The sequence below is a fragment of the Syngnathus leptorhynchus genome, chromosome 9 (assembly GCF_054491065.1).
Source record: "Syngnathus leptorhynchus isolate UIUO chromosome 9, UIUO_Slep, whole genome shotgun sequence".
Classification (NCBI taxonomy): Eukaryota; Metazoa; Chordata; class Actinopteri; order Syngnathiformes; family Syngnathidae; genus Syngnathus; species Syngnathus leptorhynchus.
This window is the reverse complement of record NC_141203.1, coordinates 13,310,465-13,322,547: the sequence shown is the minus strand read 5'-3', so window position 1 is coordinate 13,322,547 and position 12,083 is coordinate 13,310,465. Positions and strand designations below refer to the sequence as shown.

Here is a 12,083-nt window from a genome sequence, read left to right as displayed (position 1 = left end):
CGTGCGATTGGTTTTGGAGTGTTTATTGAACGGGTCCCAAGCGGATGTCACCTGTCCTGGTGGTATGGCTTCATCATGGGCACCAAATGTTGCCCTGTCAGTCTATTGTACTCACCGAGAATGTAGCTTTCCTTCTGCAGCATCTACAGAAACAAGCACAGCAACGTCACACAAAACAGGTTCCTGGGTCTATTTGTCCTTAGCGTGTATTCCATCTACAACTGTTCCTATTTTAAAAGCAACTTTGAATTGGGTCAATTTGGCCTGCAGCATAACATTAAAAACCCATCCAAGAAGATAAAACTTTCTGTGCACATACCTCATGCCATTCCTCCTCTGTCTCGTGTCTGTAGCCAAGCAGGTGGCAAATGCCGTGGGTCGTCACCACCTTCGAACGCACAGAGTGGTCAACAAAGCCATAGCGAGGAATCGGATCGGTTTTGTGCGACCACTCACGGTGAGCGCTTCGTGCAGATCCGTAGACTCCTCCTGACACTGTCTCATGAGGAACTCGACCCCCAGGAAAATGTCACCGAGGTTCAGCTCGTCTCTGTGGAGGGGACACGGTATCTTACCGGGTCGCAGACCCTGAAAAGCCAAGCCAATCAACCCAATAGGCATTTCTCTCTAGGAGACTAACGCAAACTGGGACAGCCATCATCGATCAATATTATGGTAGCAATGCAAAGTTTAAATGTGATTTACCTCATGGAATGGAAAAGAAAGGACATCAGTGGGCTCGTTTTTCTTCCGGTAAATGTTGTTGATGTGCTGAATTCTGCGGTTGTCCACGCAAACGACGCCCAAATCGAACTTCTGGATGCCCAAGATGTGCCTGAGGGTGTTCACGTCCTTGCGGAGCCGGGCGCGGCGAAGAGGAACTACTTTTTGAAGATTCCGTACCACTACACCCATTTCAAATCAGACGATCTTTTCATACTATCATTTAATATCGCTAAGTCACACCGATGATATGAGAGCGGCCATGTCAGAAATCAAGGTGACACGCGCCGGTAGCGTTGAGTACACGGTAGGGCAATCGGTTGAGTGTTACGGACCATTTCAGGGTGAATGTTGTGATGCACACGATAAAAACTTAACTGCTATCTTTAGTTATCATTTAACACAATTTCAGTGAATGAAACGCTCCGCAATGGCCGAATACACATTGGCTGTGTTGCTTTCAATGAAACTGGAACCGGCCGACAGTTTCACCAAACGAGACAAGCTACCTGCCCCAAAAATTATGAACGATGTCGCCAGTCAAAGGGTCGTCTGCGACAAACCTTTATTGAGGTCGTCAACCACGTTTGCCAGATAGTTTGATGTTCAAACGCGTGGGATGCAAGTGGCACGTTTTCGATTCACCAGTAGCCTCGAACGCAACGTCACTGAATTAGCACACCGGAAACCGGATATAGTTTTTTTGTAACGCTCGCTCGGAAATACTGTAGCCCCAAGGCTGAACCCTTTATGATTTGTTAATTTGTGACTTTGTATTAAAAATTAAAACTGTAAGGGTGTCAAGCGTGTTGTTTCATTAACAAACGGCAGTATGCAAGCACGTGTAGTGAGCCCACTAGGAGCGTTCTGATTGGTGGAGCTCTCAAGAAACCCCGCCCACACCTCTTCATCTTTGTTGTCTGATAGGTCAGCTGCTCTCTGATCATGTCTTTCCATGCTGAAGTGTTTCTCGAACGTTGCCGCTATGCTTGCTGGGAATTGTAGTTTAAACTGTGGTTTACTTCAACGCTGTGCGCCTTCTTAGGCACTACATATACCACAAGTAGCAGATAAGAGGCGGAAACCTTCGGAGGTACCTGAAGATGTTCGTTCAATCGGAGGATGCTTTTTGACTGTGCGAGTTATGACTGACAATATGTAAGTATTGAGCACTCTTAAATTCCTCTAAATAAGAACTTTTTGTGTGAAACGTCTGTAGTTGCCGTGGCCAATATGAGTTTTAATATATTAAGTTTTGACTTCTTCAGGTTAAAATTGCTGTCAGTGGTTCAATTTGACCTGTCACCAATTGTATTAGCAAACATCTCATTATGATTCAGTGCAGTTTTTCCAAACTCACATTTTTGTGTTGTATATCATTCCGTTTTTTTCTCTCAACGTATTTTTGAGTTGGCAACACTGGACAGAAATGTGTGCGTACTAGATTTTGATGAACATATTGAGTGGCCCAAGCGGTACAGAAGATGGATGGATGGATGGATGGATGGATGGATGGATGGATGGATGGATGGATGGATGGATGGATGGATGGATGGACGGACGGATGGATATTGAGTGTCCTTCCTTGCTTTTGTAGCAACACATTTTCTACTCTGTATGTGTACGCTTTGTCGTCTTTGCTCAGGCACTTGCGGAGGCGAGGAGGACCGTACAAGACGGAGCCGGCTACGGACCTGAGGCGCTGGAGGCTTTCTAACGTCGAGGGCAGGCAGACCTGGTCATACCTGGAGCATGTGGATGCCTCAGAAAGGGAGCAGACCATGCTAGAGGCCCATTCGTTAGGCTTGGACACGGTACGCACCAGCTGATATATTGTGCTTTCCAAAATAAGATTTAAAAAAATCATTTTGTAGAGCCCATGCCTTACGGATGAATCCGAATTTCAATTTGTCACCACAGAGCAAGTTTGTGCACGACTCCCCGGCCGCCCGCACGGCCGTGGATGCCGCCTTGAAAGGTATGAACTTCTACAGCCACCTTCAAGCCGAGGACGGCCACTGGGCGGGGGACTACGGAGGACCACTCTTCCTTCTACCCGGTATGCCGCGTGTGAAGACGAGGGACTGATTCCAATTTGGTCCTAAAAGTCGACAATGTTGCAAAATGTGGGTGCAGGTCTACTGATCACTTGCCATATCGCTAAGATCCATCTGGAGCAGACCTGGAAGAAAGAGATGGTGCGATACCTGCGCTCTGTTCAGCTGCCGGATGGAGGCTGGGGCCTGTGAGGCACTTTGCAGCTTTTGGCGCACGCACGCACAATGTGAAGGATGAATGACCTCGCTTGGCGCGTTGTTTGTCGCCAGACATATCGAGGACAAGTCGACGGTGTTTGGCACGGCTTTGAGTTACACCTCGCTACGGATTCTGGGTGTCCATCCGGACGATCCCGACTTGGTTCGGGCGAGGAACAACCTGCATAGCAAAGGTTTGAACAAAGTCTGCCGGCTGCTGCTAACCTTCCTGTTTATGTTGCAGATCAATTAAGATTGAGCTATTGATCTGATCGATCTGATTTCTCCTCAGGCGGTGCGGTGGGCATCCCATCCTGGGGTAAATTCTGGTTGGCCATTTTGAATGTCTACGACTGGGAAGGAATGAACACGCTCCTACCAGAGATGTGGTGAGATCAAAAGTTGGGAATTGAACATGAAGCTGTTTTTCAAGGTCCCAAACCTGACTTTGATGCATGTGACTGAAGCGCTTCCATTTGACGGCAGGCTGTTCCCCAGCTGGCTGCCGGCCCACCCGTCCACGCTGTGGTGCCACTGTCGCCAGGTCTACCTCCCAATGAGCTACTGTTACGCTGTGAGACTGGTGGCCGACGAGGACGCCCTGGTCTTGAGCCTCAGACAGGTGCCACAAGGGGGCGCCATAGCGATACTCTTGCACGACAGACCTGAAAGAAAGAATTGCCTTTTTTTTCCTCCACCTAGGAGCTTTATGTCCAAGACTACGCCAGCATCGACTGGCCAGCTCAGCGCAACAATGTGGCGGCGTGTGACTTGTACACTCCGCACAGCAAACTGCTGTCCGCAGCCTACAGTAAGTTCCCAACGGAAAAAGAAATCAAAGTATTTTGACAGCGAGTGGCCCTCACGCTCGTCTTGCAGCCGTGCTCAATGTGTACGAGGCCCACCACAGCGCCGCGCTGAGAGGAATGGCCATCAAAGAACTGTACCAGCACATCCAGGCCGACGACCTCTTCACCAAATGTATCAGCATTGGCCCGGTAGTGAAGACACTTTGTCTTACAGGAAAAAAAAATGTGATTAGTAAATGTCAACCAGGCCAAAGTCACGTGACGTCATCTTGATGCCCGGCCCCTGTGCTGCAGATCTCCAAGACGATCAACATGCTAGTCCGCTGGTACGTGGACGGCCCCTCGTCTGCAGTCTTCCAGGAGCACGTGTCCAGAATCGCCGACTACCTCTGGTCAGTCTGCCTGCCAGACTTGAGCCGCACATGGGGGTTTGCAAGTTAGCGTTTGTTACACGGTAGCGCGCCAGCTCAGTCACCAGCACACTTGTAGCATAAACCCAGGACCCACTGAGGAGATCATAATAATGCAATCTGACTGAATGTAATCATTTTTGCCTTTTAGGCTGGGACTGGATGGTATGAAAATGCAGGTGAGTGATTGTGTCGAATCTGAAAGATGATGAAAATCATCTGAAAGCCATTGATTTGTTTACATTGTGTGCTTTTGCGCAGGGCACCAACGGGTCTCAGCTCTGGGATACTTGCTTTGCTGTCCAGGCTTTCCTTGAGGTAAGTCACTCTTGAGGCCGAGGGCAGGCAGGAATTTGAGTTTGACTTGGCGGGCGAACAGATTTCCCCTGGCCTCATCATTTGGGGTCTTTCAGGCGGGAGCCCAAGACAACCCCCAACTCGCCGAGTGTCTCCAACGCGCCCGGCAGTTTCTGACAATCACACAGGTGAGAAAATGTGAAAATCGTTCGTTGCCTATTTTTGCAAAGGTGCGAGAGCAACTCTGAATTTTTGGTCAGGAAGGAAAAGATGTCGGCCCGACCAGAACGTGATTGTGAGATTGTGTTTCTCCTCCCCCAGATCCCAGATAATCCTCCCGATTACCAAAAGTACTACCGTCAAATGAACAAGGTGCACGCCGTAGCAGCCGCGAGCCTTTTGACGAGAAAAAATGGAAGCATTTTGAATTTGATCCCGCGTTCAGGGAGGCTTCCCCTTCAGCACGCGCGACTGCGGCTGGATCGTGGCCGACTGCACGGCGGAGGGCCTCAAGTCGCTGATGCTGCTGCAGGAGGCGGGCCCCTCCGTCGGCGAGCCCGTCGCGCCGCAGCGCCTCTACCAGGCCGTCAATGTGGTCGGTCGCCGCCGCTGGAGCGCGTCACGCACGCCGCTGGAGCGCTCGCTCGGCCGCACGTGCCGAGTCACCTCTTTTTGTTCCCAGTTGCTGAGCATGAGAAACTCTGACGGCGGCTTTGCCACGTATGAAACAAAGAGAGGGGGGAAACTTCTGGAGCTGCTGAACCCCTCAGAGGTCTTCGGTGAGTCAATCACCCTGTTGCGTTTTTTTTTTTTTTTTTTTTTCCTATCAATGATAGATAGAAGTGCAATATTGTATACATGCTTTCCAAACAACTTCCGTTGACACATTCAAAAGTGAACCCAGAGCGCAACCCCAGGCCGTGGGACAGATGTGTTGGCAACACGCAACCAACAGGAAGTCACGTCTGCAAAAGGAGAAGCCAAATATGTCTCGCAACACGTTTGGCGTCTGACTCAGATGTGACCAAGAAAGGACAAGTTGCAGTTTCCTTCTTCAAAAGATGCCTTGTGACAGAATCCACCTTTCCCAACCAGGTGACATCATGATCGATTACACCTATGTGGAATGTACGTCAGCGGTGATGCAGGCCCTGGGCCATTTCCACAAGGTGCATCCCGAACACCGCGCGGAGGAAATTAGGTACGCCGCTGCGTTTCAAAGATGGCATCCTTCAATGAAATGCAGTCGGGTCAGATGTGTCGAGTTTTCCCGCAGCATTGTTGCAAAAGCACACCGAGGGATTGTTGTATGCTCACCCCAGGAAGACCCTGGACGATGGGCTGGAGTACTGTCGCAGGACGCAGAGGCCCGACGGATCGTGGGAAGGGTACGCTCAGCCGTAGCGCCTCACGCTTAGACTCTGCGCTGACTCTGCGTTTCCCGCTCAGGTCCTGGGGCGTGTGCTTCACCTACGGAACCTGGTTTGGCTTAGAAGCCTTCGCTTGTATGGGACACCATTATCAGAGGTGAGGTAGGAGAAGGTCACCTGCGTCCAAGTCACACGTTGACGCCGGCGCCCGCCTGTCCTCGGCTAGGAACGACTGCGCCGAGGTACGCGACGCCTGCCGCTTCCTTTTGGATCGGCAGATGGCGGACGGCGGCTGGGGGGAGGACTTTGAGTCGTGCGAGCGTCGGCGCTACGTCCAGAGCGGCTCGGCGCAGATCCACAACACCTGCTGGGCTCTGTTGGGCCTCATGGCGGTCAGGTGAGGATTATTTTGGTTTTCTCAACGTGAAGAAACGTCAACGCGTCCGTCCGCAGGCACCCTGACCGGCGGGCCATCGAGCGAGGCGTCAAGCTGTTGATTGACAAGCAGCTGCCCAACGGAGACTGGCCTCAGGTGAGGTTGTCCTCGCCGTTCGGCTAAGCTGAGGTGACTTTGCGCGGTGTCCCCCGTTTAGGAGAATATCTCGGGCGTGTTCAACAAGAGCTGCGCCATCAGCTACACCTCCTACAGGAACGTCTTCCCCATTTGGACCCTGGGCCGCTTCGCCTCTCTCAACCCCGGTTGCAGTTCTCTGAGCGGCAAGGTCAAGCTGTGAAACGGAAAAGCCGCTACATTTCAACTGTCAAAGTTAAGACTTTTTTTGTGCAGACATATTAGGGCAGGAAATGGCTTGTTTACAACCAGCAGAGTGGGAAATTACACAACCAAGCAGTGATTTCATTTTAGAAATGACTCAGGCAGTAAAAGAACAATGTTTGTGCCTTCAAACTATTCTGACAACTACGTTTTAGCTGTGTGCGTGTGTGTGTGTTCCACTTGATGGCTCTGAGGTGGACGAAGGACGATTCCTCCGTACAATTGTTCAAGTTATGACGTTGACACGCCCAAAGTTTTCCATTCAAGCGCAGCTCGGGTTTTGTTTTGGCCGCTTGGTTGGTTTTCGAATGTTCGGGCCCAATCGAGGCGAACGATCTGCACTTTGTGTTGACAGCTTACAGATCTGCGATGAGGATAACGCTCGAGGCTGGTTCATCCTGTTCTGACGTGACGCTTCAATTGAAATTGTTCCTAAATGTCGGAATGAAAAGAAATCCCAATAAATATGAAAAGAGTAACTTTACACGGTGTCTTGTCCTCCTTCAAAATGTGTTGTTGTTTTCTCCTCCCCTGACCATTTTTGACGCCGTTCTCATCTCTTATCCAATTGTATTCATTGCACAACATATTTTTCCGCCCAGGCAACCGCGTGCATTCTCCTTCCTTCAATTGTTGTCGTTGAACATTCTTCACGAGCTCCAATGCAAAAAGCGTGGACGGTACTTTGTGTCTGCATGTACATTGCCCGGATAGTTCAGATTCACCAGATTGTCAAACAAACAACACTTTTGTCCTCACCTAACCTAACCACATATTACAGCCCCCCCACCCTCCCTCTCACAATGAGGGCGTGCCAGCAGGTAAATAAATGTGCGCGGACCCACGCCGAGAAGATATCTGCCTTGAGCGCAAACGGTAAGTGTGTGGATTTCTTCACATGGACACTTCCTATGTGTTGTCTTTAATTTTTTTGGGGGGTATCATTTCAGGCATCAATGCATCACAACAAGCAAGGTGAGAAATCCGTCGTCGCTTCTTCCTCAGCTTTTCCCGAGAGCTGACTGATTTTTGTTTGTTTTTTCCAAAAGGACGCTGCGGTAATAGAGGCGGTGGGCACGGCCACAGGCACGGCCACGGCCACAATCATGGCCACGGCCACGGGCACGGCCATGGATGCAACCAAGAGCCCGGATGTAAAAAGTGTCGCAGGCGGCGGCACAGGAGAGGACACAAGCATCGCCGCTGTCACAAGAAAGGGAATGAGTGTCACGGGGTGAGTTTCACAAACTCACAAACAGCAACATATTGTTGTAGCTTCATCCGTGTTGATGATTACACAAAAAAAAAAAGTCACGTTTTAGCCGGAGGCTTCCGTTCCCACCAAAGCTTTGTGACTCCAAATGTGGTTTTGTTCTTTGCGTCTGCAAAAGGTTGATGTTGTGTTCCCTCCCGCTGCTCTTTTTTTTTTTTTTGCAGTCCTCCAGCAGCTCCTGCAGCAGCAGTAGCAGCAGCAGCAGCAGCAGCGACTCCGATTAGAAGAAGAAGAAGCAACCTGGAAGGCCTTCCAGTATCCGCTTTGCGCAATGGTTGGATTGAAAACATTGTGTGCTTGATGTAACAAAGTGGATTTTTAAATAAAATCAGTCATGAATGTTTCGTGGCACATCTCTCAAGCACGAGGCAAAAGCTCGTGGAAATGAGGTATTTGGAAAACAAATGGTCACAAAAAAAGTAACGCAAATGGCAGACTTCCCGTGTCATTCTCCAGACATTTTTCACGACTGTCACAAATTTCAAGGCGCAGAGTGAAATTGGCTCCGGGGGTGGAATTTTGATTTCCAACATTTCCACCAGGACCAAGAGGGCAAGAAAATCTGTTGTTTTGGAGGAGAGGAAATTCCCCAAGACCCGTTGAGTCATTTGGTGCAACGCAATTGACGGCAACGCAAGAATTTGCAATTTGGTTAGGCCCCGCCCTCCGTTTCTGTAGGGGTGTCTGTTTTTTCCGACTTGTTATAAAAGCGCTGCATGTCGGTGAGTAGCTGAGCAAGTGAGTGTCTGAACTTCAGCGCACGGTACGTTGGGCAAGGCAACTCTGACACATTTGAAGGAAACTTGTCCAACGTCATTCTACAATTTTGCTTTCTTTCATTCCAGATTGACCATTTGAAATTGGGAAACAGAGATTCTGACAAACGCAAGACAAATCAAGGTAGACCTATCCATTGCAATTTCTCCAGAATCTCTTTTTTATGACTGTTTCTTAGCATTATTCCAATTTTCTCCCACTTTAGGTTTATCTTAGTGACGATGCCGTACGGTCCACACAGGCCATGCACTCCTCGGGGGCTGCACCACCACCACGCACGCCCGGCTTACGGAGGTTTCAGGCACGGCCACGGGGGGCACGTCTACGGCCACGGCCTTCATTACGGCCACCTCGGATACAACCACCTCGGATACGGCCACCTCGGATACGGCCACCACGGATACGGCCATCACGGATACGGCCACCACGGATACGGCCACCACGGATACAACCACGGACACCCCTCCCACGCATATGTTCGAGGATGTTCCATACAATAACCTTGAAATGTACCCGTTCGCATATGCAGCGTGGACTGTGTATCTCCTTTCAATAATTCATTCTCATTCTAACAGTGGCCCATAGTGGTTGTTGCAATAAAGAGCGGTTTTGTTTTCGCTATATTGTTGCTCTCATGTTCATTTGCTCGAATGAATGTACCCAAATAAACAAAGATAACAGGAGAGGGGAAAAAAAATAATGCACTACTTGAGGGAAGGAAAAGAAAACCACAGCGCTACCTAGTGGTCGCCAAGCCTGCACACCTTATTTACGCCGATGCAAAAAAAAAGGTCATGTCCATCAATGTGAGGTCATCATTGTTTGCCATTAGCAAAGTCCATCAGGTACAACACTCCCACCTCCGCCTTCCAAGTAAACCTTAACCGCCTTAACCCTGACTCAAGGCAATTCATGTGCAAAGCTAAAACACAAACATGGACAAAGTGACCTTGCCCCCTTTGACTTTATTGAACTAATTGATGAATATTTCTGGATTGACACCTACTCATCCAAACACACGCATGTTAATGTGATTCGAAGAGTCCAAATTGTCCACAGGTGCAAATGTGAGTGGAAATTGGCCAAATTGGCCCGTGACCCCAATCCAGAAAATGGGTGGGTAGCATTTTATCAGCCTCCTATTGTGCGTATGAGCGAGCAAGCGAGCGAGCTCTTGTTTGTTTTTGTTTGATTACGTCGTCGTGTGTCACAAGGGAAGTCTGAATGAGCACCTTTGTTCCTCACCATGTGATTTTTATGAGTGTGTTAAATCACATTGCTGGTTTGAGGGCATTTACTTGACTTTTGTTGTGGGATTTCTGCCAAGAAGAAAAAAATAATTAAAAAAAAAAAGAGAGCTTTATTTAAAGAGCAAATTAGACGGCTGCAAAAGCGGTGCAGTTCAAATGATGTCCGTCTATGTGTGCCATGTGAGCTGTATTAAAGCTCCAGGCGCAATATTCAATATTGATGCCAGGACATTGAAAGCAAAAACAAAACAAGCACTTTCTGAAGGTCATCTTGTGAGATGGAGTGCAAAGGGAGAGGCAAGTCAAGGAGTGGCTGCTCATAAAAGGAGCTCCAAAGAAAGCAGGCGCCTGCATTTGCAACTCCACTCTCCAACGCAATAGGAAGAGGTTCTCTTTTTGCTCCTTCGTGATTTACTGACAAATTGTGCAGATTCTTAACTTTGTGTGTGTCTTTTCCATCTCAATTGTAGGAGCTGCACTTGCTGGTGAAAAATGTACGGCAACAACCAAGGTAAACCACGAGGCCATTCTGATTTTTTTTTTTTGTCACATTCCTTTTTACAGACTTTCAAGAACTGTTTTGAATTACGTTTCAGTTTTCCAGAAAAGCCGTAATGTTTTCCAAAAAGTGCTGTTGATTGGATATTATTCCGCTCAAATGGGTCTCTTTGACCCGAATAGAACAGGTGCATTTACTGTACGGTATTTCTGGTGCTACAGAAAGAGTCTGTTGCCTGACCTGCAACGTACAGTAATGGGATGAATCCATTTGATTTGATTGCAAAATGAGTCAACTTGACACAATTCCATGCATCTTAGCAGAAGGAGTCACTGAATGGACTAATTGCGCTTCTTGCTCTGTTTGGAAAGGGAACCAATACCCCCAAGGCTACCCCAACCAGCCTGGGGCACACCCTCCTCAGTATCCACCAGGGGGATGTCCTCCTCAGCCTTGCTGCCCTCCTCAGCCTTGCTGCCCTCCTCAGCAAGGCTGTGGACCGGCTCACGGGCAAGGGCACGATCACGGACACGGCCATGGACACGGCCATGACCACGGGCATGGTCACGGTGGTCACGGCCATGACCACGGGCATGGTCACGGTGGTCACTGCCATGGCAAGCACAAGCACAAGCATGGCCACAAGCATGGCAAGTGCCACAAGAAAGGAAAGAACTGTCACGGGGTAAGACTCGTTGTTCCACGCCAGCATTTCTGAAAAACAATTTGCTCGCGTTGATTCTTGGATTGTCCAACTCTCTTCTTGGATTTCCTCTTTAGTCATCCAGCAGCTCCTGCAGCAGCGACTCAGACTAGACCAAATGAGCCGAGACGTAACATCTGAAGACAACGAGGGTGCGCTCGACCCCTCTTATGTCATTTTTGCTTCTTAGCTACACCGGTCGTTGTGACTGTTTTTGAACCATTAAAAAAGAAAAGTAATATTTTTGCGAGCCATGTGTTCTTTTCAATGCCAAAGTACATCCAGTGTTTATTTTAAGAAAATTAATACAAATATATAGAATAGAAATGTGATTTATTTTTAAATGTTAAAAACGTTACACACCATGTTGAACCATTAAAACCTGATTTGACATATTTTACAAAATTGATGAAATATGTAACATGTCAGTTAATTACGATTATAAATTGAAAGGAAAACTTCAACTCATAGAATGCAGGGTTGAGTTTGACCCGCTTCATTTTTACCATGCGAAAAGTGAAATTCCCACAAGCTGACCTCATGCCGTGTCTGTTTGTGCAAGCCACACCTTATCCCAGCACTATTTGTCTTATTGGAATCTCATATCTAATCCCGTTTTGATAGTGACAATAAATCCAAGATAGCTGTTGCTCACCTCTGCCCTTGGATGGACCTGGCCTTGCCTTGCCGACCATTTAAGGACCTACTTCTTGTTTATACGTCTGGGTTGTGGTTGGGTTTGCATTTACAATATATTCTGTTTCTTTCCTTTGTTTTGAAAACACAAACTAAAAGGGCTTGGAAGTTACACTTTGGTATTTTTCTACGCCAGTGCCCACTTCTGGTTGTCATACCACCATTTGTCCAGTTGATGTCAGTGTCGCCCCACACACACTAATATGCACGGGCCCAGGGAGAAGTAGAAATGATGCGGCTTTCATC

The 12,083-nt window shown here is 48.4% G+C and overlaps 3 protein-coding genes and 1 long non-coding RNA gene across 5 annotated transcripts; 3 read left to right on the top strand and 1 right to left on the bottom strand.

Annotated features, from left to right (window-relative positions):
- Window positions 1-7: 7 nt before the first annotated feature.
- Window positions 8-1,433, bottom strand: ybey (ybeY metalloendoribonuclease). The gene is made up of 4 exons (XM_085921027.1): window positions 706-1,433; window positions 457-588; window positions 320-388; window positions 8-143 (listed from the first exon to the last, which is right to left on the bottom strand). The coding sequence occupies exons 1-4, from the start codon at window positions 913-915 to the stop codon at window positions 48-50; spliced, it is 507 nt and encodes a 168-aa protein (XP_085777153.1). The 5' UTR covers window positions 916-1,433; the 3' UTR covers window positions 8-47.
- A 338-nt stretch (window positions 1,434-1,771) lies between these two features.
- On the top strand, window positions 1,772-7,109 carry lss (lanosterol synthase (2,3-oxidosqualene-lanosterol cyclase)). The gene is made up of 22 exons (XM_085921022.1): window positions 1,772-1,881; window positions 2,369-2,537; window positions 2,644-2,782; window positions 2,860-2,968; window positions 3,051-3,172; window positions 3,271-3,367; window positions 3,465-3,600; window positions 3,681-3,789; window positions 3,858-3,976; window positions 4,082-4,179; window positions 4,349-4,376; window positions 4,459-4,515; window positions 4,611-4,682; window positions 4,816-4,866; window positions 4,940-5,089; window positions 5,177-5,273; window positions 5,590-5,695; window positions 5,817-5,882; window positions 5,944-6,021; window positions 6,091-6,261; window positions 6,318-6,396; window positions 6,458-7,109. Exons 1-22 carry the CDS (start codon window positions 1,868-1,870, stop codon window positions 6,596-6,598), a joined length of 2,208 nt encoding a protein of 735 aa, XP_085777148.1. The 5' UTR covers window positions 1,772-1,867; the 3' UTR covers window positions 6,599-7,109.
- A 377-nt stretch (window positions 7,110-7,486) lies between these two features.
- Window positions 7,487-9,308, top strand: LOC147051383 (uncharacterized). Of its 2 annotated transcripts, XR_015067300.1 has the most exons (5): window positions 7,487-7,614; window positions 7,689-7,873; window positions 8,077-8,675; window positions 8,758-8,812; window positions 8,895-9,308. It is a non-coding gene; the product is annotated as an uncharacterized LOC147051383 (long non-coding RNA). The 2 variants fall into 2 exon arrangements; XR_015067299.1 differs by having other exon boundaries at window positions 8,077-8,812.
- A 472-nt stretch (window positions 9,309-9,780) lies between these two features.
- On the top strand, window positions 9,781-11,376 carry LOC147051382 (uncharacterized). The gene is made up of 5 exons (XM_085920830.1): window positions 9,781-9,805; window positions 10,205-10,326; window positions 10,410-10,450; window positions 10,810-11,123; window positions 11,219-11,376. The coding sequence occupies exons 3-5, from the start codon at window positions 10,432-10,434 to the stop codon at window positions 11,252-11,254; spliced, it is 369 nt and encodes a 122-aa protein (XP_085776956.1). The 5' UTR covers window positions 9,781-9,805; window positions 10,205-10,326; window positions 10,410-10,431; the 3' UTR covers window positions 11,255-11,376.
- Window positions 11,377-12,083: the final 707 nt, after the last annotated feature.